The sequence below is a fragment of the Chiloscyllium punctatum genome, chromosome 25, assembly GCF_047496795.1.
Source record: "Chiloscyllium punctatum isolate Juve2018m chromosome 25, sChiPun1.3, whole genome shotgun sequence".
In the NCBI taxonomy this organism is placed as follows: domain Eukaryota; kingdom Metazoa; phylum Chordata; class Chondrichthyes; order Orectolobiformes; family Hemiscylliidae; genus Chiloscyllium; species Chiloscyllium punctatum.
Window position 1 is genome coordinate 43,679,133 of NC_092763.1, and position 26,282 is coordinate 43,705,414.

The window sequence follows — 26,282 nt, forward strand, 5'->3', positions numbered from 1 at the left end:
TGCCCCAACCCCACTTTTCCCATAGGCCCCATTATTGATATTCAGCGACTTTCTGTTAAGCGCAGCCTCACTGGAATGCAACAATGGTATTATAGGAGAATTACCTGTATTTATTTATGTACATCATTTCCTCCATCATCAGGTATCATATAGTTCATGGGTGCATTCGAAAAAGCTGGAGTTTGGACGGAATCGTTTACAAGGAGTAATCCAGTCTTCCATCATTTGGACACAATTTCTTATCAGCCTCTCTCTCATTTTAAGACTCTACCCCTTAGATATTTCCCACCCAATTGAGTATTTTATCAACTTATAATCACCAAGCAGATCATCACTTTCATTCCAGAATGTAAGACTCTGTTTGGAATCTATCCTCATTATTTAATGCTTTTATCCTGGTGTTACTAAGGAAGCTAGCAATGTGAATTTGTAGATGTTTAATATCTTCAATGTTATCCTTGTTGCATGCCTATTAGGACCGTTTAATTTTAATCAGTCTATTTATGCAGATAATTCAATTTTGATGTTTTATTTTTACCTTTTTGGTGTTAATTTGTACTCTCCATGATCCATTTGAGTGATTTCTACTTGGAATCATTGCTAATTTTTCTGCCCATTAGTTTGAAAAGACCCCTTCCTATAACACTAAACTTTGACTTTCTTTAGATATCATGTTCTAATCTTTAGTTTTCACTATCTCTTTCAATTGTAGTATGTTATGATTATTAAACCACAGTTCTCCTATGGTCATGTCAATTAGTTTTTCCTCTGAAAGTTCCAAAACTAAATTGGAACAAATACACACTGATCAAGTCACAATCATATACTCATTCTAAAAATACTTTCCTTATTTCAATGTGAATTATCTATATTGTTTGAGCAGAATCAAATCTTCCAAACTTCATTCTGTAGTATGTCTGTTTGAATCATTAAGAATGTACAAGTCCTCTTCATATTTTTGAACTCTGTCTTAAATATTATCCCACAGAAGAATTTTGTATTCCACTGCTGTTGCAGAATGTTTCATTAAACTGACATCTTACTTCATTTCTTTCATTCCTACATTGCATAAGAATGTTTTAAACAGCAATACAGTATTAAGGCTATAAATCAGTTTAACCTTAAGTCATTCCTGTTTTGGATACTATCTCACATCTCTCCACAGATATTGTAATTTCTAACTCAGTGTTTTGCATTCACATGCATATAATTCTGATTCTTAAAATTTCTGGAATGATTAGATTAGATTAGATTCCCTACAGTGTGGAAACAGGCCCTTCGGCCCAACAAGTCCACACTGACCTTCCAAAGAGCAACCCACCCAGACCCATTCCCCTATATTTACACCTGACTAATACACCTAACACTTTGGGCAATTTAGCATGGCAAATTCACCTAACCTGCACACTTTTGGACTGTGGGAGAAAACCCATGCAGACACGGGGAGAATGTGCAAACTCCACATAGACAGTTGCCCGAGGTGGGAATTGAACCCAGGCCCCTGGTGCTGTGAGGCAGCAATGCTAATCACTGAGTCACCGTGCCACCCCAAATCTTGAGCCTTGTATATTTTTCTGTGTTGTGTGGTATATCCTGTACAGCAGATTGCTTTACTTTCTACTCTGACCCCATTTACACTTAATTAAGTCATGCCTTTTATTCTAAAAACTTTATTAATCATACATCCTCTTTAGTTCTCAACCTGAGTACACCAGAACCTGCAGTATTAGATACTCCTGTTTGCTCCCGCTTGAGAACTTTGATGCAGTTTTAGTTCAAGTGATGACTGTTCCTTCTGTTTGACCCCCACTTGCTCTAAAACTTGGTTCAAGCACTGTCAATCCTTCTATACAGTCAGAAGTCGCACACCACCAGGTTATAGTCCACCAGGTTTATTTGATAACACAAGCTTTCAGAGTGCTGCTGCTTTGCCAGGTGAATCTTCCTACAGCAACACATTTTTTTCTAATTTTCTTTAACTTGTCCAATCTGTAGTGCACAGAAAGCAATCAAAGACTATCATCCATGAAATCTACTTTATAACTCCTCGAGCGATTGCTTCTTGCACTATAAAATTTTGATTCCATGCTGATCATCAAAATTGACCTTTTTTAGAACATTACAGCCCACTACACAGGCCCTTTGGTCCTCGATGTTGTGTTGACCTGTGGAACCAATCTGAAGCCCATCTAACCTACACTATTCCATTTTCATCCATATATTTATTCAATGACCATTTAAATGCCCTTAATGTTGGCGAGTCTACTACTGTTGCAGGTAGGGTGTTCCATGCCCCTACTACTCTCTGAGTAAAGAAACTACCTCTGACACATGTCCTATATCTATCATTCCTCAATTTAAAGCTATGTCCCCTCATGCTAGCCATCACCATCTGAGGAAAAAGGATCTCACTGTCCATTCTGTCTAACTCTCTGATTATCTTGTATGTCTCAATTAAGTTACCTGTCAACCTTCTTTTTTCTAACGAAAAGAGCCTCAAGTCCCTCAGCCTTTCCTGGTAAGACCTTCCCTCCATACCAGTTAATATCCTAGTAAATCTCTTCTGAATCCTTTCCAAAGCTTCCACATCCTTCCTATAATGTGGTGACCAGAACTGTACACAATGTTCCAAGTGCAGCTTCAACATGACCTCATGGCTCTGAAAGCCAATCCCTCTACCAATAAAAGCTAACACTCCGTATGCCTTCTTTACAACCCTATCAACCTAGGTGGCAACTTTCAGGGATCTATGTACGTGGGCACGGAGATCTCTTTGCTCATCTACTCTACAAAGAATCTTACCATTAGCCCAGTACTCTTTATTCCTGTTGCTCCTTCCAAAGTGAATCACCTCACACTTTTCTGCATTAAACTACATGAGCCACCCTTCAGCCCAGCTCTGCAATTTATCAATGTCCCTCTGTAATCTGCAACATCCTTTGGCATTATCCACAACTCCACCGACCTTAGTATCATTTGCAAATTTATAACCCATTCTTCTACGCCCTCATGCAGGTCATTTATAAAATATGAAAAGCAGCAGTGACCCCAAAACAGACCTTGCGGTACATTATTAGTAACTGAACTCCAGGATGAACATTTCCCATCAACCACCACCCTCTGTCTTCTTTCAGTGAGCCAATTTCTGATCCAAACTACTAAATCACCCTCAATTCCATGCCTCTCTTTTGTGCAATAGCCTACCACCTTATTGAAATCAAACGCCTTATTGAAATCCATAAACACCACATTAACCGCTTTACCTTCATCCACCTGTTTAGTCACCTTCTTAAAGAACTCAATAAGGTTTGTTCGGCTTAACCTAACACCACAAAACCATGTTGACTATCCCTAATCAAGTTATTCCTTTCTAGATGATTATAAATCCTATCTCTTATAACTTTTCAAATGCTTTACCCACAAGTGAAGTAAGGCTCACTGCTCTATAATTACCAGGGTTGTCTCTACTCGCCTTCTTGAACAAGGGGATAACATTTGCTATCCTCCAGTCTTCTGGCACTATTTCTATAGACAATGACAACATAAAGATCAAAGCCAAAGGCTCTGCAATCTTCTCCCTGGCTTCCCAGAGAATCCTAGCATAAATCTCATCTGGCCCAGGGATTTACCTATTTTCACACTTGCCAGAATTGCTAACACCACCTCTTTGTGAACCTTAATCCCCCAGTTGAGTAGCCTGTATCTCAGTATTCCTCAACAACATTGTCCTTTTCCAGTGTGAATACTGACGTAAAATATTCATTTATTGCTTCTCCTATCTCCTTGGACTCCACGCACAACTTCCCACTACTGTCTTTGATTGGCCCTAGTCTTATTCTCGTCATTCTTTTATTCCTGATTTACCTATATAAGGGCTTTCCTTGATGTGACCTGCCAATGACTTCTCATGTCCCCTCCTGGCTTTTCTTAGCTTTCTCTTTTTTGGTCTTTCCTGGCTAATACGTAACTGTCAAGCACCCTGAGTCTTCATGTCTCATTCTAACATAAGCCTTCTTCTTCCTCTTGATAAGAGATTCACCTTTAGTAAACCACAGCTCCCTTGCTCGACAACTTCCTGCCTGACAAGTACATACTTATCAAGGACACACAGTAGCTGTTCCTTGAATAAGCTCCACATTTCAATTGTGCCCATCCCCTGCAGTTTCCTTCCTCATGCTATACATCCTAAATCTTGCCGAATCGCTTTTCCCCCCAGAAGCTATAACTTCTGCCCCGCAATATATACCTATCCCTTTCCATTGCTAAAGTAAACATAACTGAACTGTGGTCGCTATCACCAAAGTGCTCACCTACCACCAAATCTAACACCTGACCATATCAAATCCAGTGTCCCTTGTTAACCTGTCTACATACTGTGTCAGGAAACCCTCCTGCACACATTTGGACAAAAACTGACCCATCTAAAGTACTTGAACTGTAGTATTTCCATTAAGTATTTGGAAAGTTAAAGCCCCTATAACAACTACCCTGGTACTTTCGCTCCTATCCAAAATGATCTTTGCTATCCTTTCCTCGACAATTCTGCAAGTATTTGGAGACCGATAGAAAACTCCCAACAGATGCCCTTTCCTTTTCTGTTTCTAACCTCAGCCCATACTACCTCAGTAGAGGAGTCCTCTAATGTCCTTTCTGCTACTGTAATACTGTCCTTGACAAACAATGCCACACCTCCCCCTTTTTACCATCTTCTCTAGCACGTGGTACAGATAACAAACCAGAGATAACAACTCTGTTTGTTCTAGCTCTAAGCTTCCACCCTAGCTCCGTGAATTTCTGCCTGAAATCCCCATCCCTTTTCCTACCTATATTGTTAGTGCCTATGCGGACCACAATTTGGGGCGGCTCCCCTTCAAGGATCCTGATAACAATCCGAGACATCATGAATCCTGGCACCTGGGAGGCAACACACCAACCGTAAGTCTCTCTCGTTCCCACAGAACCTCCTATCTGTCCCCCTAACTAAAGAGTCCCCAATGACTAATGCTGTGCTCCTCTTCCCCCTTCCTATCTTAGCAACAGGGACAGACTCTGTGCCAGAGAACTGTACCATGGCTTACCCCTGGTAAGTCATCCCCCTGACAGTATCCAAAACAGTATACTTGTTATTGAGGGGAACAGCCACAGGTGATCCCTGCACTATCTGCTGGTTCCCTTTCCATTCCTTGACTGTAACCCATCTGCCTTTCTCTTGTACATGAGGTGTGACTACGTGTAACTCCTCTCAATAACCCCCTCCGTCTCCCAAATCATCTGAAGTTTAGGACTGGTGTTCAAAAAGATTCTGCCTGAAAGATAAAACCAGTTTTCCTCCAGACAGTAATTCGCCTATATTTCTAGAAATTCATTTTTGTCAGATTTCTGATGTTGACTAAAATTTCAGCCTCTAAATTCTTTGCTGACAGCAAATGAAAAGAAAATATGGACTTGGGATTGCAGATTAGGTCTTAGTTTTAGTTACTTTACGATGTTGTTTATTTTGATTCCTATTCTCTTAGATTTTTCATATTGTCACTCCTTGGTAGATTCTGGCTTCTCGTGTGTCTGATCTTTTTTAAAAGAAAAATGTGGACTTCGCATGCCAGCATTTATTGTCCATCCTTAGTTACCCTTGAGAAGGTGGCGGTGAGCTGCTCCCTTGAAATGCTACACTTAATAATACTGTTCGGGAGGGAGTTCCAGGATTTTGATACAGCAGCACTGAAGGAACAGCAATTTATTTGCAATTTAGGATGATGGTGTGACTTGAAAGATATCTTGGAGTAGTGGTCTTCCCATATACTTTCCTCCATTATATTTTAGTTTGTATTCAGATTTATATACCTGGGTAGCACAAGTGACAAGTGTTACTGAACAGTTTAGAGAATTGTTATCTACGACTTGCAAATCTGCATACACATGAGGTTGGTCCCAAACCCCATCTGTTGCGCAAATAAAACAAAGAACTGCAAATGCTGAAGACCTAAAACAACTACAGAATTTTTGGAGGTTTGGCAGCACCTATGGAGAGAAAGCAGAGTTGATGTTTTGAACTCAGTGAACCTGCTTTCTGTTCTGGTGACCCGATTTCTTTTTCTGATTCATCATATCTGATTGTACAGGTCTTGGTGTACATAGGACAGTTAAAGTGGTATCTGTAATATTAGTTGTCTGTACACCTAACACTGCAGAGAACGAGGGTTTGGTGCATTTCATTTTCAATATAAGTGACAGGTTTTTTTGTGCCCTATGACATATGAAAATGCTTACATTAGGATTAGTGAATCTGGAAAGAAGTACCTTGACTTAAAAATTCCAGCACAAACATTTCGCACTGATGGTCATTATGCTAAGGTTTCACTTGGGAATCTAATGTACAATTTTGCCTCAGCTTGCAACTATTCTGACGTTGCAGTGGTGTAGGGATGGTGCCAAGAAGAACGTCTCCTATACTAGCCTCTTTGCTGCTGCTCACTGTTGTTTTCTGTTTAGCCACACTTAATTCCATATCAGCTGGCAAGAGGTAGGGACTGTAAGTTAGCATGGGGCAGGAATGGATCGAAGGGATGTTATTAACTCTGTCCTGACTCCACCTACATTCACATGTTACAGTATTTAATTTAAAATTCAGTATATTTTATTCATTGGCTATGCAGATGTGTAGTGGCTGCTGCTCAATTTGTGCTGCCCTTCCAGCCATATCAAAATGTATTCCCTCAGAAAATTTAATGTTTGTCATGGATTTCACAAAGTCCTAGCACTTGGTTAAATGTAGTGATCCTGGTTTGTACATTACAAATTGAATGCATAATGTTTGATTCAGGTTCAAAGAATGGAACGTCGAGTGTAGGAGTTGGGGAAAGTTGTTTTGCCGCTGTACAAGACATTACTTAGCCACTTTTGGAATATTGTGTGAAATTCTGGTCTCCCTCCAATCGAAAGGATGTTATGAAACTTGAAGGGCTTCAGAAATATTACAAGGGTGTTGCATGGGTTGGAGGATTTGAGCTAGAGGGAGAGGCTGAATAGGCTGGGTTGTGTTCCTTGGAGCATCAGAGGCAGAAGGGTGACGGTTTATAAAATTGAGGGGCACGAATAGGATAAATGGACAAGGTGTCTTCCCTGGGGTGGGGGAGTCCAGAACTAAGTGAGTGTAGAAAGATTTTGGAGCGTCGCTCCTTCATCTGGTTGTTGTGGACTGCACAATTGTAAGACACAGAATTTATAGCAAATGTTTACAGTGTGATGGAACTGAAACTATACATTGAAAAATACCTTGATTGTTTGTTAAGTCTCTCGTCTGCTAGAATGACCATGATAGTTTCACTTCTTTTATATGTAAATCACAAATCTTTTTTTTAAAAAGTTACGTTCTCAGGTTAACTGTAACAATTGGTGTCAGCACAGGTAAGATGTTAAAGGTGTTAGTCCCATGATGTTTAGATTGATTCTAATCTAAAAAGTGAGGTAACAGAGTCTTACATGGATTCATGCAGTTTTTGAGCAAAGTACAATGTAACTCTGCAAGTACAAATTCACCCCACAAACGTACATGTGTATGTGTGCATGTGGGTTTGTGTGTGTGTGTGTCTCTGGGGTTGGGGTTTGTGAGTGTCTGTGAGAGTGAGTGTGTATATATCTCACACACTGAGAGTGTGTGTGTGTGAGTGTAAAGTGAGAGGGTGTGTGTGGGATGGGGGGTTGTGAATGTCTGTGAGAGAGTGTATATGTGTGTGTGAGTGTAAAGTGTCTAAGTCTGTGAAAGGATGCACATGTGAGTGTAGGAGTGTGTGTGTGTCTAGAGTGGGGGATTGAGAGTGTCTGTGAGATGGAGTGTGTGTGTGTCTGAGTGTAAACTGTCTAAGTCTGTGAGAGGGTGCGTGTGGGAGTGTGCATGTCTGTGTATAGGAGTGCCTGTGTGTGCACGCGTGTATGTATGTGTGTGCGTGTGTAGGATTGTCTGTGTGTGTGTATAGTGCAATGGTGGTCACCTGTAGTGTGACGTGTTTCCATGCTGTACATCTCTATGACTCTATGAAACCATGATCCTGGTTGAGGCCCTCCCTGTGAGTACTGAACTTAGCTATCAGCTTCTGCTCGGCCACTTTTTGCTGTTGCCTGTCCCGAAGTTCGTCTTGGAGTATGGTTACCTGAAGGTCCCTGGTCGAGTGTCCTGGACCGCTGACTTTTCTCCAACAGGGAGGGAACACTCCCATCTGTTGACTATAGGTGACCACCATCGCACTATACACACACACAGGCACTCCTATACACAGACACGCACACAGACACACTCACACACTCCTTCGACACACACGCTCCCATACTCACACATGCACCCTCTCACAGACTTAGAACTTTACACTCACACACATATATACACTCTCTCTTGGGAGTATGGTTACCTGAAGGTCCCAGGTCAAATGTCCTGGACCGCTGAAGTGTTCTCCAACAGGGAGGGAACACTCCCATCTGTTGACTATAGGTGACCACCATTGCACTATACACAAACACACACACAGGCACTCCTATACACAGACACGCACACAGACACTCTCACACATGCACCCTCTCACAGACTTAAGACACTTTACACACACACATATATACTCTCACAGACACTCAATCCCCCACCCCAGACACACACAACACTCCTACAGACACATACACTTCCACACTCACACATGCACCCTCTCACAGACCTAAGACACTTTACACTCACATACACTGTCTTACACTCAGAACCCCTTACCCCAGACACACACACACTCCCACACTCACCGTCTCACAGACCTAAGACACTTTACACTCACACACATATACACTCACAACCCCCTACCCCAGACACACCCACACCCCACACGCGCACTCTCACAGACTTAGACCACTTTATATACACACACACATATATACTCTATCTCACACTCACAAAACCCCACCACAGACAGACAGACACATACACATACAAACAAAAACCTACATGCACACGTACACATATATGTTTGTGGGGTGAATTTGTACTTGCAGTTACATTGTACTTTGCTCAAAAACTGCATGAATCCATGTAAGACTCTGTTACCTCACTTTTTAGATTAGAATCAATCTAAACATTATGGCACAGACAGGGAACACGGGGTTAAAACCTTCAACATCTCATCTGCGCTGACACTAATTGTTACAGTTAAACTGAGAATGTAACTTTTTAAAACAACGTTTTGTGATTAACATATCATGGTGTTCTAACAGATGACTTAACAAACAATCAAGGTATTTTTCAATGTATAGTTTCAGTTCCATCACACTGTAAACATTTGCTATAAATTTTGTGTCTTACAATTGTGTACTCCACAACGATCAGACAAAGGAGCTATCCCCGAAAGCTAGTGATTCCAATTAAAGCTGTTGGACTATAACCTGGTGTTGTATGATTTTTAACTTTGTACACCCCTGTCCAATACTGGCATCTCCAAATCATGTCTAAAATTGAACATAGAGTGAAAGTAAATCATTGATTTGCTCTGCATGTAATTGAGGTAGGTAAAAATAATGACTGCAGCTGCTAGAAACCAGAGTCTAGATTAGAGTGGTGCTGGAAAAACACAGCAATTCAGGCAGCATCCGAGGAACAGTAAAATCAACGTTTCGGGCAAAAGCCCTTCAGCAGGAGTACAGGCAGACAGCCTCTCTGTAACCTTGTTAACTGAAGTCTTGTAACTTACTCAAATATGTCTTCTGCCTCAACTAAATCTACATTCGCACTGATGTATGTACGCAAAGAAAATCTTAAATATATTTATCGGTTTGTCACGTTTTGCTACAGTAATTGTCTGAACACTTGAAAATTTAGTGTGTGCTCAATTATTAATCTTAAAAAATGATATGCACAGATCACAAATTTCATACTTATAATGGTCCAAACAGAAGTAATTTAAGGCAAAATAAACATCGGAATTAATTTGACATTTACGCAAATTAAATATAGGCATTGATTTTGACATTAATTCTTGTGTTTATTTTGCCTTATAATAGGTGACAACGTGCTTCATTTGTCACTTCCACTCATTAATATTTTCTATAACATCACGTCTTTCCCGACCCCACATTAATACTCTAACTGCATAATTTTAAAACAAAGCTTTCATTTCAACTTCTATATCTCAACATGTTGTTTAAGGCCACGTCGCTTAGTTAACTATCGCGAAGTCCAGTATGAAGATAGTCACGATCATCGTGCCAGGCACTCACGTGAACGTTCTCGACCTTTCCATCGAATTGTTTTTGACGCGCATGCGCTTCCATGTCCACAGCCACCGCAATGCTGACGCGCAGTGATACTCCATTGTGAAGCATTGATGAGTGCGATACAACCTTGAATATCTGGTCCTTCCGCGAAAATCTCCCGAATTTGAAAAGATAGCCGAATCTGAAAAGTCTAAAGAATATGTTCATTGAAAACATAATAAAGTTATAAAAGTCTTCCAATAAAATGTGGAGGTTATGTCGTTTTTGGAACAATGATTGGATGTTTAAGTGTAGTGGACTCTTTGATATGAAAATAGTTCCAATTAGAATTCTTATTCCGGCCGCCATCTACACACCAGAGAAAAGAGAAATCGAATCGGTGGCGGACAAACGGTTGATGGTCATTAGCAGTAGAAAATACTATATTTTTCCTGCGAAACTGCTCGCACAAACTGCCGTGACGAAGGCAATTTGGTGAGAGGTTGTTCCAACAGACCGCGGTAAATATTTAGACCATAACAAAAACGTCGCAGGTTCAGGCTTCAGGCCTCGGCACTCAGCCATCGGTTGACTGGGACGGTGACACAGGCGAGACTGGTTAAAACCTGCCCCGAAAGAGGAAGCGGCCTGGATTGAGCTGCACCCCGTACGAGAGCATGGCGTCGTCGGTTGGGGGTGTAACAGACAGCACAGGTGAGAAGTGCGGACGGGGACTGTTACTTTTTTGATAGTCGTGAGATGAAACCTGAAATTTGAAGTAGAATGGAGAAATCTCGTCAGTCCAAATCGGCTAAATTCCCGGAAGAGAGGGGAATGCGTATGAAAAGTATACGGGTGACGTGTTTTTTTCGATGTACTATGTGGAATATTACCACCCGCGTTCGTAGTTGCGAGTATGGATATTATTTTGTATGAAAACATACAGGTTAAAATTACTTTTAGATATCGTTTACCAGAATGGTGTATACACAATGTATTCATGCGTAAGTAAACTGAGTCAATGGACGAAGAAAATCACCTGGCTGGTGGGGAACGGTGAGATCGGCTTCATGAAAAAAACAATTAATCTAGCACAGACTACAACGTGGATCAATTAAACTGTATATTGCTGTGCTGATCTGAGAATTCTTGAGGTTTCGAAGAGGCTAATCAAGTTTCAATATACTTTGGCACTTATGAAAAGTTTTAGATGTTTGCCATTTTTTTAAGAATAAAAGTGACCATTTTATGAATAAATATTAAGTTTTGTAAAAGTCTCTCACCAACTTTCCAATAGAGAGTCTTACAGCACAAAACACCCTTCGATTCAAACAGTTCGTGGCGACCATAATCCCAAACTAAACAAGTTACCCCTACCTGTACTTGGTTCATATCCCTCCAAACATTTCTTATTAATGTACCTGTCTAAATCGCTTTTAAATGTGGTAACTGTACCTGCATTCATCACTTCCTCTGAAATGCTATTCCACACATTGAACCACTTTTTAAAAAATCTTTCTCCCCTCATTTTAATACAGTCCCGTCTCATCTTGAAATCCCCCAGGCTAGAGAAAATACACCTGCAATTCACCTCTCTATACCCTTATGATTTAATGAACTTCTACAGGTTCAACCTCCTACCTTCCATTGGAAAAATGTCTGAACCTGTTCAGCCTCTCCTCATAACTCAAACCCTCCATTCTCAACAACATCCTGGTAAATCTCTTCTGAACTCTCTCCCACTTAATAATGTCCTTCCTATAACTGGGCAACCAGAACTGGGCACAGTACTCCAGAAGAGGCCTCCACAACGTCCTGTATAAGCTCAACATGATGTCCCAACTTTATACTTAAAAAGAGCCATAAAGCCAACTGTGCTAAATACCTTCCTAACTACCTTATCTATATGTTTGCGAACTTTATGTACCTGAACCCCTCGGTCAACACTATCTCCAAGTGCCTACTTTTAATTGTATAAGTCCAAGGCTTGTTTGTTTTACCAAAATGCAATACCTTGTATTTATCCTAATTAAACTTACATCTGCCACTCTGCAGCCCATTGGCCCAATTGATTGAGAGGTCTTTGTGATCTTAGATAACATTCTTCCCCACTATACCACAATCTGGTGTCATCCACAAACCACCTAACCATGCTTTCTATGTTCTCATCCAAATAATTATAAATGACAAAAAAAAGTGGATCCCTATGGAACATTGTGGTCACAGGTCACCAGTCCAAAAAAACATCCTGCACCATTGTTCTGTCTCTGTCATTAAGCCAATTTTGTATCCAGTTGGCAAGCTTACCCTGCATCCCATGTGATCTAACTTGACGAACAGCTCATCATATGATCCGATAAAATAGATTTCATTTGTGCACTCACAAAGACAATGGAAAATAGTTTGTTACCAGCAATATTATTCTGCTGTTTAAAGGGGTAAATGAAGTTAGGATCTATTAGTAAATGTAATTCAGCATTAAGGGGCTCATTGCGTTGGTGCTGAGAGGTAACAGTGCTAGAGATCTGGGTTCACTTCCATCCTTGGGTGACAATGTGTGGAGTTTGCACATTTTCCCACGTCTGCATGGGTTTCTGCCAAGTGCTTTAGTTCCCCTAAAGTCCAAACATATGCAGGCTAGGTGGATGAACCTTAGTGCAAGATTTGAGTATAGGGTGGGGTGCTCTTCAGAGGATCGGTGTTGACTTAATGGACCGAATAGCCTCTTCCCTCATTATAGGGATTCTTTGATTCTAAATGTAGATGCAACATTTCCTGACAGTATATTTCTCCAGAGACTAAATTTTAGGATTGGGTTTACAGAATGTACTTGTGCATTTAAAATTGCAATCACATCTTGCTTTTCTACTTTGAAATGTTTTCACTCTTTGCTGGGGCATGGTTTCATGGTTAGTGCCTTATGCTGTGATCTTACCTCATAGCCATTATTCATATGTGTATTCTGAATGTAGCTACCTACGCATTGTTTAAATATAGGTGCTTTGTACTTGAGGCTGCTGAACATCCCCTGGCACTGTCACTTTTGGTGAATGTTGATTAGTGTTTGGGGTGCCAGCCTCCATAAATGTGTTTCTCTTACTTATTTGAGGAATGTTCCAAATTGGGCATGGACCAGGAAAAAAATTGGCATTTTAATTTAATTGATTCACTCCCTAGCTTCTCATTGTCTGATTAACCTGATTGCATGTTGGCCCTGATTAGAAAACGCAGACTTTAGTGCAAAGTCTCTAAGTGTCATTTTTAACTGGGTGCTTGCAACTACACTTTTTTTTTCATGCATTTTGAATTGAAGATGATCTTGGTACTCTTGTAACATTTGGAAAGCCAGGGTGTTCAAGAAAGCACTTATCACACCTGATAAGTATGATTGAATGCGGCTTGAAGGTATGCCTTTGTATGAAGAGATGTCCGCGTTGACACTGCCGAGCTTGAGTGCTATAAAAAGATACATTTTAATGAAGCTTTTCATTTTGCACTCTGGACAATTTTCCACCGTTTAACCAAGTAAAAGAAAATCATCAGCCTGCTCAGATGTTATTACAGACATCTGGAGCAGGTGAGACTTGACTCCAGTTTCCTGGCTCAGACAGGGGGACACTATCATTTCACCACAGCCCCCTAAACCATCGCTTATATCGTGTGAGAGGAAAGTGCTCATTCATTGGCAAGTGAACTTTTATTGTTGGGGATGGTGCCATGGGTGAGTAAGTCCTCTGTCAACTGTTCATCACACTCAGAATAAATATTGTTTTGGTAATCTGGTGAATTGTCGTGAGTGCATGATGAAAAGCTTTGGCAATTTGTTTTTCAGAAGTGTGACTGAATCTGAGAGCATTTATAATGACAATGTGTTAATATCTTAAATCATCAGAGGTCTTTTCTAAGGCATCACTCAACTTAGTATAGTATCACACTCTTGGTTGTATTGATCGAGTGTAGCACTGGGAAAAGCACAGCAGTATCTGAACAAAAGAGCCGACGTTCCGGGTGTAACCCTTCATCAGAACTAGAGAGGAGGAAGAGAGCTGAAAAATAGGGGGAGGAGGTGTAGGGCTAGGGAAAAGTAGGTGAGATATCTTGATATAAACTGTGGAGCAGATAGGTGGGGAGGAAGAAGGACAGATTGGTCAGGTCAAGAGGGTGGAGCCAAGTCAGAGGGTTGCATCCAGGATGGTGTGGGGTGAGGAGAGAATTGGAAAATGATGAATTCAGTGTTGATGCCATGTAGTTGTAGACTCCTGAGGCAGAAGATGAGATGTTACTTGATAGAGTTCAGAAAAGGTTTACAAGGATGTTGCAAGAGTTGGAGGATTTGAGCTATGTGGAGAGGCTGAACAAGCTGGGGCTGTTTTCCCTGGAGTGTCAGAGGCTGAGGGGTGACCTTATAGAGGTTTACAAAATCATGAGGTGTATTGATAGGATAAATAGACAGTCTTTTCCCTGGAGTGGGGGAGTCCAGAATTAGGGCATAGGTTTAGGGTGAGAGGGGAAAGATATGAGACCGGGGCAACGTTTTCATGCAGAGGGTGGTACGTGTACGGAATGAGCTGCCAGAGGAAGTGGTGAAGGCTGGTACAATTGCAACATTTGAGAGGCATTTGGATGGGTATCTGAATAGGAAGGGTTTGGAGGGATATGGGTTGGGTGCTGGCAAGTGGGACTAGATTGGGTTGGGATATCTAGACGGCATGGACAGGTTGGACCGAAGGGTCTGTTTCTGTGCTGTACATCTGTGACTCTGACTCCATGTTCAGTTTGCGGATAGCCTTGTTTAGGTGGTGGTGCAGGCCCAGAATGGGTATGTCATTGTGGGAATGGGGATTAAAAGGGATGGCCATAGGAAGGTGGGGTTGGTTGGTGTTTACGGACCAGACATGTTCCCTGATCTGCGAGTTTGAGATCTGTCTCCAATGTAGAGGCGACCACAGTGAGTGCGACAGGTGCAGTAAATGAGGTTTGGCGGTATGCAAATCAATCTCTGCTGGATTTGGAATGATCCTTTTGAGACTTTGGATGGAAGTGTGGGTGCAGGTTTTGCACCTCTTACAGTGGCAGGGGGTGGTACCACGTGTAAGGCAGGAGTTTGGGGTGGAGGAGTGAGGACCCAAGGACAATTGTGGAGGGAATCGTTCCTGTGGAATGCATAGGGGTGGGGAGGGGGAAATATTTTTGGTGCAGCCTGACTATAGGTGGCGAAAATGGTTGGGTTTGGAGATGACTGGGGTGGAATGTGCGGACCTGGGGATTCTACCCTTGTTGAGGGCAGAGTGGTGGTGGGGTTCGGGGCCTGAGGTATGGGAACTGGAAGAGATATGTTTGAGGGCATGACTGATAACGGGAGGAGAAATTATTGTTCTGGAAGTTTGCTGTGGTGGTGGGGGGGGGGAAGGTTTGGGGAAAGTGTGTTGTCAAGATAAGTGGAAGTTGGTGGGTTTGAAGTCGATGTCAGTGTTAAATCGGTTACAGGAGATGGAGAAGCCCAAGAAAGGGAGGGACATGTTGGAGATGGTCCAGGTGAATTTGAGGTCAGGGTGGAAGGTGTTAGTGTATGACTGAACTGTTCAAGCTCCTCGTGTGAGCTTGAGGCAGTGCTGAAACAGTAATTGATGTAGTAGAGGAAAAGGTGCGGAATTGTGCGAGTGTAGCTGTGGTACAGTCCCTCTTCCACATTGCATGAAGATGCAGGCATAATCGGACCCATACAGGTACCCATTGCCACCCCTCCGATTTGTAGGAAGTAGGAGCATTGAAAGAGGTTGTTTAGAATGGGGACCAGTTCCACCAGTTGAATCGTGTTGGTGAAAGGAGGCTGTGGAGGTCAGTGAGAGAGGAAGAAACTGAGGGGTTTTAGGCTTTCCTCATGGGGGATACAGGTGCATAGGTACAGGGCGTCCATGGTGAAAATGAGGTGTTGGGGACCAAGGAATTGGTAGTCATGGAGGGCAAGGGTGGTGGTTTGAATGTATGTTCCTCACTACCATCTCATACTGTGGGTACCCTAACCTCCTGTCAGTTAAGACTAGCTTGAAATTGTCCATGAAGTCTTATAGCTGGGTCTTGTAATGCCATTGTCGTGTTGTACAAATATAGAAAACAGTAGCAGGAATAGGTCGTTCGGCTCTTCACATGTCCTCCTTCATTCAATGTGATCATGACTAATCATCCAATTTAGTACCATGTTCCCATTTTCTCTTCATTCTTTGTTTTCATTAAATAAGATCTGCATAGAACTCTCTAGTGAAAGCATTCAATGTTTTGGCCTCAACTGCCTTCTGTGACAGAGAATTCCCCAAGCTGTCAAGTCTGAGTAAAGAAATTTCTCCTCATCTCAGTGCTAAATCGGTGCGCAAACTGTCTTCTCATGCACGTGCCACGGAAGTATGAGGAACTTGGTGTAAGGCGGGCATAAAGTCAGAAAGAACGATTAAAGTTTTCTCCAGCAATGAGTTTATTCATTCATGGGATGATGGCATCACTGGCTAGGCAAGCATTTATTGCCTGGAGGGCAGTTAACAGTCACCCACGTTGCAGTGAGTCTGGAATCATGTATAGGCCAGAAGAGGTAAGGATGGTAGTTTCCTTTTCTTCAAGGATATAAAGTTCATCTGATTCACGTTTTTCAACAATTGGTAAGGGATTCATGGAATTCAAATTTCACCAAATGCCTGTGGTACGATTTGAGCTCTTTTCTCTGGATTAACAGTCCAGTGATAATACCACTAGGCCATTGCCTCCAAGGTGAGAGTCCTGATGGCTATTATCCTGAACCATGGTATGGTTCAGGGTTGGATTAAAAACAGTCAGTGGGATGGGCTGGATTCAGTCACTGTGGTGCATGTTGGTACCAATGACAGGTAGATTGTGCACAGTCAGTATGAGGAGCTAGGTATCATATTTAGCAGAACCTCAAAGATCATAACCCTTGGACTATTACCTGAGCCATGTGTAAATTGGCGTAGAGAAAATCAGATTTAAGAGATGAATGCATGTCTCAGAGGATAGGTTCTCCATTGTTGGGCAGTGGCAAAGACTAGGAAAATGGGACTGTACCATTTGGGTAGTCTGTTCCTTAACTGTGTCCTGATTTTCTTGTGTGTTGCATTGTTAGGGAAGTAGAGAAGATTTCTTAAACTAAATTATTGGGGGCAAATTTGCTATAAGCTTGCAGTGTGCTAGAAACCATGTATATTAACACACCGAACCCTGTTTTAGGTTGGCAAAAGTGCACACAAATTATACTTATTTCATTAGAAAGAGAGTTTATGGAGACTGCTAATCTCCACTGCATCCTTGTGGGGGCCATCTTGAAAATCGGAATCTTCTTGCTTGGACTGAGAACTAGGATTGTTAACTCATTTTGCTGCAACACCATGCAAACAAAGACCCAACAAATTAAAAAGTTGCGTTTAGAAGGGACAGATTTCTTGAAATGTATCCGGGGAGTGTTTTTGTGTCAATATGTAGAAAGCCCAACAAGGGATGGTGCAATGCTGAATTTTGGGAAAGAAGCCATGAGGAATATCAAAATGGGCGACCGTTTTAGTGACGGCAATCATGACCCTATGCGGTTCAAGTTTGTTATGGACAAGGGACAAAAGATGACTATGTCTTGGGGAAGGCAAATTTTATCAAGTTTTTTTTATAGTTTTGTTCCTTGTCTCAGTCTGCTTTGGTGACAGTTTCAACTATCGTCTCTTCTTGAACAGTACTTAACAAGAAGCATATGAGATACTTCCTCTTTAATTTGAATGCTATGTAATTGTTCAGTGACTGACAGGTTTGAGGGTTGGACAGCAGATAAAAACCACGAAGTATGACAAAAAAACTTTTCAAAGAGAGAAAGTATATTAGTTTTTTAAAAAGAAAACAACGAGATTTTAAAGTAAGAATTTCTAAAAATAGCTAAAATAAAATAATTAGCCAAGTGAACTTTGGTCCTATGGAAAGTGAGGCTGGAGAATTGATAGTGAGAAATTGAACAGTTTTTTATAATCGCAAGATGCAAGTATCAACCAGCAGTAGCTATAAATTAGGAAGTACAAAAGAGGTAAAACCTGGCAAAATTCAATCATCAGAAGTGGCATTGAGCGAATTTGTTCTAAATGTGGGCTGACAATTGTTTTGGTCCTAATGGATTTCATTCTAGATATTAAAGGAAGTGACAAGTGAGATAGTTGATATGTTGATTTTAATTGTCCAAAGCTCCCTAGATTCAGGTAACATCCCAATACATTGGAATATACCAAGTGTGATTCCTTTGACTCGAAAAGGAAGGTAGACAGAAAGTAGGAAACTGCAGGCCAATTAGTTTAACATCAGTCATAAGGAAAAATGTTACAAGCGATTAGGCATTGTGGCAGGGCACTTAGAAGATGTCAAAATATCCGGTAGAGTCATGATTTTCTTTTTGAAAGAGCAATCATCGAATGAATTTTTGGAGCTCTTTCTAATCTGCTGTAGATAAAGAGAAACTGTTGGATGGGCTGTGTTTAGAAATTTCATCCACTCCATCTGCCGGCTTTCCCTTGATCTTCCACTGATGCACAGCTACAGTAATGCATGTAGCATCTAGAATCTATTTTAGAAATTTGTTAAGGCTCCTTCGATAGCACCATCCAAGACAGTCTCTTCCACCTAGAAGATGGTGCATTGGAGCACAGACTACCTGCAGAAACTCCTTGAGACTAAATACCATTCCATTGTGGAGTGATGTTGCCATCTGGACCTACTGTCCGTGGGTCAAAATCTTACAGCCTCCATCCTAACTGCACCGGGGGTCCACTACATAGATTGCAGTGGTTCAAAAACGCAGTTCACCACCACCTTATGGGCAATTTGGGTTGTGCAATGTAGGCTTCCAAGCCAGTGATGCCCAAATCCCAAGAGCAAATAGAAAATAGGCCTAAAATGGCCCAAATTGAGAAAGCTCAAGGTGACTGCGTATGAAGTTGTAAATGCATCAATATCTGTGTAGTGTACCAATGATATTTTGAGAGCTATTGGTATTCTGACAATACTATGACTTTGAGGTGTATTCTATCCTGTTTTTGTTTTGAAAACCGGTTTTAAGACCACAGTGCCAATCTGTATGTTGGATTTCCAAGAAGAAAGCAGTTTGTGAGGCCTTGGTTGTTTCTAAAAGTTGGAACAATAAAAGCAGCCTGAATGGGAGGGGTCAAGCTCCCCAGAGTCAGGAATTTGCTTTTTGTTTCAGTGGCAATTACTGCAGTCTTGAAGCTGCGTTTGGAAGCTACAGTACATCCCTGTCTGTGACTAAGCATTTTTTTCCCTCCCGGGACTGGAGAATTGCTTGAGAGACTGAATTTGCCTTTGGCAAGGGTGCTTATGGGGTGTTTAGTATATTGGAACAGTTACAGGTTTCAGTCAGTAAATAATCCATTATTCTGTTAAGTTTTCCAGTAGTTAATTTATTTCAATTTCTTTCTTCAGTTGTATTTTAACTATAGTGTATGAATAAAATGTGATTTGTTTCACTACTTTAATCTTTTAGGATCCAAAGGGAAATCTCCATGCAAAGGTAGAGAATTTGTGAAAATATTAAATGTGTATTTACCATCACAATTGAAGGGAGTGAGGGGAGGGTTGAACAAAAGGGGAAAGTGAAATTTTGGGTTAGGATACTAGGTAGAGAAGACCTGCTTCATCGCTTCTCAGTAATGAACAGATAATCATTTGGGACAGCTAAGTGTAGATGAATGCACCCAAGGATTCTGAAAGAAGCAAAAGTGGAACTGATGGTGGCCTTGGTCATAATCTGAATGTTCATGCAGTGCCATGTTTGCAAACAGAGCATATCTATGCATATTTTGATAGTTAACTGTTTCCTGGTGCATTCGCTAAAGCAATGAGTCCACTGGCCAACTATCGGCTTTCTCTTTTCATGCAGTGTAAATTATTGCTCCTTTTGAGATTTGATCTTATGATTCTGGCTGAGCACAAGATGAACATGTCTTTCTCTCATTCAGCAATACTTGTTCTGTATTGTCATGCCAAATGTCATAAGTATAGGTTATAGTGTGGAGAAATTGTTAATTATTAGAGATGAAACATTTCTTTGGAAAGGCAGTTGTAAAATGAGGAGAGCCAGTATAAATTTGTTCAAGGCAAATCCATATTTAACTGATTTTGAATAGTGGTGAAGTTTGATCAGCGTTTCAGCTGATCTTTGGATATGTAATTGCCTAGTTGGTATTTTGCAATGTGCTGTATGGGGAGTTTCAGTTCGTTGGTCTTTCTGAGCATAGTGCAGATGATTGTGCTTGTATGAGGTCATTGATGCTGGAGTCCCTTCGTGTAATGTCCCAGGCCCAAATCACTTTCAGTTGATTGAATCGTGGTCTTACCTTCAACAAAGTGTCAGAATTTTAGGCTGTATGGTGATTATATGTATTCAGTATCATTCTTGGGGATAGTCAGCATGGCTTTGTGTGTGGAAAATCACATCTCTCAAATTTGATTGAGTTTGATGAGGGATCAAACAGGATTGATGAGGGTAGAGTGGTAGATGTGATCTATATGGACTCCAGTAAGGTGTTTGACAAGATTCCTCATGGGAGACTGGTTAGCAAGGTTAGATCTCATGGAATACAGGGAGGGCTAGCCATTTGGATACAGAACTAGTTTGAAGGTAGAAGACAAGAGGGTGGTGGTGGAGGGTTGCTTTTCAGACTGGAGGCCTGTGACCAGTGGAGTGCCACAAGGATTGATGCTGGGTCCACTGTTTTTTATCATTTTATATTAATGATTTGGATGCGAACAAAGGAGGTGTAGTTCATAAGTTTGCAGATGACACCAAAATTGGGGTGTAGTGGACAGCAAAGAAGATTACCTCAGATTACAACGGGATCTTGATGGTCTGCAGGGTGGCAGATAGAGTTTAGCTTAGATAAATGTGAGGTGCTGCATTTTGGAAAAGCAAAACTTGTACACTTGATGATAAGGTCCTAGGGAGTGTTGCTGAACAAAGAGACCTTGGAGTACAGGTTCATAGCTCCTTGAAAGTGGAGTCGCAGGTAGATAGGATAGTGAAGAAGGCGTTTGGTATGCTTTTCTTTTATCGGCCAGAGTATTGAATACAGGAGTTGGGAGGTCATGTTGCAGCTGTACAGGACATTGGTTAGGCCACTGTTGGAATATTGTGTAAAATTCTGATCTTCCTATAGGAAGAATGTTGTGAAACTTGAAAGGGTTCAGAAAAGATTTCCAAGGATGTTGTCAGGGTTGGAGGATTTGAGATATAGGGAGAGGCAGAATAGGCTGGGGTTGTTTTCCCTGGAGTGTCTGAGGCTGAGAGGTGACCTTTTTATAGAGGTTTATGAAATTATGAGGGGCATGGATAGGATAAATAGACAAATGCTTTTCCCTGGGGTCGGGGAGTCCAGAACTAGAGGGCATAGGTTTAGGGTGAGAGGGGAAAGAGGGCAACATTTTCACACACAGGGTGGTACGTGTATGGCATTAGCTGCCAGAGCAAGTGGAGGAGGCTGGTACAATTGCAGTGTTTAAAAGGCATCTGGATTGGTATATGAATAGGAAGGATTTGGAGGGATATGAGCCAAGTGCTGGCAAAGCGGGCTAGATTAGGCTATCTGGTCAGCATGGGCAAGTTGGATCAATGGGTCTGTTTCCATACTGTACATCTGTGACTCTATGGTTCAGTGTAGGTTTACTTGAATGATACAAGGGTTGGTGAGCTTTGTTGATGGGACAGAACGTCTGCAATTCAGAATGTTGTCAACAGCATAGGTTCAGTTCCTGCCCTGGCTGAGATCCCCATGCAAGTCTTCCCTTCTGAACCTCCCCCTTTGAGACATATGATCCTCCGCTTAAACTCCAGTTGTCCCTCCCTCTCGTGCATGCACTTCCTTCTGGTCTTCTGGGACTATGATAACTCTATCTTGAATGAGAACTGGAATGGTGTGCTGTCTTAGGAGAGTAGGATGGTTGACCTGATTACAGTCTTGTCACCCAATGTTTACCAATAATCTATCTACCTGCTTTTTTTAAAAAGACTCAGACTCTTGCTTGCACTGCCTTTTCAGGAAGACTTGTGACCATCTGAATAAAACAAAAATTTTCATTGCTGTCTTAAATTGGTCACCCCTTACTTTTAATTTTATCCCTATCTTTAGATTTTTACAGCAAAGGCAACATCTTTTCCATGTATCTTGTTAAGACCTCTCAGAATCTTGCCTGTTTCTGTCACATTACTCCTAACTCCAGTGAAGACTGTCCAACCTTTCTAAAACAACCCAGCACTTCAAGTATTTGTCGAGTAAGTACTCTCTCGTTCCAATATGTTAGAATTCCTTAAATAAGATAAATAATGCACACGCTACTCCAGTTTCGATCTCACTGATTCCCTGTATGATTGAAACATTGCCTCCCTACGTTTCTATTCGATTCCCATCTTGATAAAAGAATAGCATACTCAAAGTTTGTGAGAAGATTTGTAGCTCGGGTGCTCTTTGTTGTGGTTCTGTTCGCCGAGCTGGGAATTTGTGTTGCAGACGTTTCGTCCCCCTGTCGAGGTGACATCCTCAGTGCTTGGGAGCCTCCTGTGAAGCGCTTCTGTGATCTTTCCTCCAGCTCGACGAACAGAACCACAACAGAATAGCATACTATTAGTTTTCCTAATTACCTGCATGCTAACCTTTTGTGATTCACACGCAAGGTCACCCAGATGCCTCTGCATTGCAGGTATGTGACATCTCGGTGGTAACTTCCTTTTATTTTTCCTTTCAAAGTGGGCAATTTCACATTCCCACATCAAATCAAATCTTTACTCGCACGCTTAACCTGTGAAATCTGTTTGAAACCTCCTTGTGTTCCCTTCCCAGGTTTCTTTGTGTCACCTGCAAATTTGGCAACCGTACCTTTTATTTTAACCCTGGTCATTTTATAGAAGTTGTAAGAAGTTGAGATTCTGTCACTCATCTTTTCAGCTAGAAACCAACCAACTTGTATGTATTCTGTCCTGTCAGCTAAAGTCATGTCAATATGTCACTCCTTAGACCTTTCATTTTCTGCACCTCATCAGATGTCTTCTGGAAAGTTAAGTACAGTATATACAGTGCTTTTTCTTTGTGCAGCACATTTTAAATTTTGCAAAGACTATGATTTCCCTTTCAGAAAAGCCCGTTAACTCTCATTTGTCTCCTAAAGTGGGTAGCATAATTGGCCCTTCTTGGTTCAGTGGTTTCATGGATTTGAGCCAGATAAGCATGAAAAAGAAATGGGACTACCTGCTGGAACTGACTTGAATGGTTTCAGACTTTATATTGTGGGCAGGATTCTTACTCCTTGGGGTGAGGAACATGACAAAAGGGACTTGGGTTTAATGACATTAGCTGGTTAACCTAGTTAAATGCTCCATTATCCAGGAATTAATTTTTCTAATTTTAAATGTGGGATTAGCTACCTAGCATGACCAAACATTTGTCTGTGTATCAAAGTGCAATAATTATGCTTGTTCTGTACAGATGCTTGAAGATTGGGTCTGGCTATATGGAGGCTTGCTGAAATATGTCCTGCTGATTCACTGGAGGATGCAAGTCATGAAGCTTGCAGTCTTTTTGTTTGAAGGCACTAAAATGATATTGGTATTTTATGATTATAGACAAAATACACCACTCCTCTTAACTGATGAGCATCAATTTCATTGAGTTTTAAACTCTGCATTGACTAATGGTCCAAAAAAATTCCTGAAATATCAAAGGCTTGCACAATGACAACATTATGTAAACTCAGTTACCTGAACTGGTTATATAAGAGGAAGAATGTTATTTGTAAGATACATGTTTTATGTAATCTTCATGTTCTATTTTAAATCCAGTGTATGCTTCTTACAGTATACACCCCATTGTTAAGATTAACTACTTCACCACTAACATTAGCAGATCCCATCTCTGCCTTAGCCATTTGCTGCTGAAAGCTCCTTTCATTCTTTTATTGCTTCAGAACTCCTTTAATGCTTTCCTGCCATCTTTCTTTTCTCTTATTCAACCATCTCCTTCCTGGTTGGCAACCTTGTTTGCTCTTATGAGGAGAAATCTTAACATGTTTTGCTCTATTAAATAAATTCCTTTTACGGTTGTCCAGCTTTATAGAACATTGCAGTTATGATTACATGGTGGCAAGTGTTTTTGAGTGATCTGTGTGCCTTTTATGTTTGTACATTTTCATTGTTTTTATTTTTTTATGTATATTTTTTTCCTTCTGACTCTTGTGTAAGTAGCACTAATAAAGTGCATGCTTCCATTCCAGGGTTAGCAGAACTGGCGCATCGTGAATATCAAGCAGGAGACTTTGAGGCAGCTGAGAGGCACTGCATGCAACTTTGGAGACAAGAGCCTGATAACACTGGTGTGCTTTTGCTTCTCTCCTCCATACATTTCCAGTGTCGCAGACTGGACAGGTAACTAATCCACTTGATGTAAGGTTACCCTCAACATCCAGTGCTCCATGGAAAGTAGCACCAGCCTATTCACCCTCTCCTTATAGCTCAAACCCTCATTGTAAATCTTTTCTAGCCCTTGCAAATTTTATAGCATCTTTGTTGTGGTTCTGTTCGCCGAGCTGGGAATTTGTGTTGCAAACGTTTTGTCCCCTGTCTAGGTGACATCCTCAGTGCTTGGGAGCCTCCTGTGAAGCGCTTCTGTGATCTTTCCTCCGGCATTTATAGTGGCTTGTCTCTGCCGCTTCCGGTTGTCAGTTCCAGCTTTGAACGGAGAATTCAGCACAAAAGTATACAGGAAAGCCACACACACAGACCAAGTCCTGAACTATGAAAGCAACCACCCCAACACACACAAACGAAGTTGCATCAAGACACTATTCAAAAGGACCACAAACACACTGCCGCACACCAGAACTGCAGAAAGAGGAAGAAGAACACCACCTATACAATGTATTCGCCGAAAACGGATACCCGCGCAATTTCATCAACAGATGCCTAAGGGAAAGACAACGGAACGAGGACGAGGACATGCCGCGACCCAAAGGACTAGCCACACTACCATACATCAGGAGCATTTCCGAACTGACAGCCAGACTACTGTGACCACTAGGACTCATAATAGCACACAAACCAACAGCCACTCTTGGACAACAACTCACCAGAATGAAGGACCCGATACCCAGCATGAGCAAAACCAACATAGTGTACAAAATCCCATGCAAGGACTGCACAAAACACTGCATAGGACAAGCAGGAAGACAGCTAACGATCCGCATCCACGAACACCAACTAGCCACGAAACGATACGACCAGCTATCCTTAGTAGCCACACACGCAGATGACGAGCAACATGAATTCAACTGGGACAACACTATTATAGGGCACACTGATTTCGCTGCTCGTTGGATGCTGCCTGAACTGCTGTGCTCTTCCAGCACCACTAATCCATCATCTATTATAGGGCAAGCCAAACAGAACAGCCAGGGAATTCCTAGAATCTGTGGATGAGTGCCATGCCTCTATCAACAAACACATCCACCTGGACCCAATATACCGGCCACTGCAGCGGACAGCTGGAACTGACAACCGGAAGCGGCAGAGACAAGCCACTATAAATGCCGGAGGAAACATCACAGAAGCGCTTCACAGGAGGCTCCCAAGCACTGAGGATGTCACCTAGACAGAGGACGAAACGTCTGCAACACAAATTCCCAGCTCGGCGAACAGAACCACAACAACGAGCACCCGAGCTACAAATCTTCTCCCTAGCTTTTGAACAGCGTCTTTCCTATAGCAAGGAGACCAGAATTCCAAAAGCAGTCTAACCAATGCCCTGTAAGTTGCAACATGACCTTACAATCATCAGGGGCATGGATAGGGTGAATAGTCAGGTGAGGTTTGAGAAGACTTATAGTTCAGGTTGAGGTTCTGGATGTAGATTTGCTCGCTGAGCTGGAAGGTGCGTTTCCAGACATTTCATCACCCTACTAGGTAACCTCTTCAGTGGGGCTCCAGATGAGGAAGGACACCACTTCAACTGGGACAACACATCCATCCTCTGACA

At 41.6% G+C, this 26,282-nt stretch overlaps 1 protein-coding gene across 2 annotated transcripts in view; it reads left to right on the forward strand.

Annotated features, from left to right (window-relative positions):
- The first annotated feature begins 10,576 nt into the window (after positions 1-10,576).
- Positions 10,577-26,282, forward strand: part of LOC140495901 (UDP-N-acetylglucosamine--peptide N-acetylglucosaminyltransferase 110 kDa subunit) — an 83,554-nt gene continuing 67,848 nt past the window's right edge. Inside the window, exons 1-2 of one of the 2 annotated variants that reach the window (XM_072595169.1) lie at positions 10,577-10,932; positions 24,526-24,676. In XM_072595169.1, the coding sequence (XP_072451270.1) occupies positions 10,896-10,932; positions 24,526-24,676 (188 nt within the window). In that variant the 5' untranslated portion in view covers positions 10,577-10,895. Of the gene's footprint in view, positions 10,933-22,419; positions 22,535-24,525; positions 24,677-26,282 lie in introns of those variants that run through there. The other variant, XM_072595170.1, reaches the window with a different exon arrangement.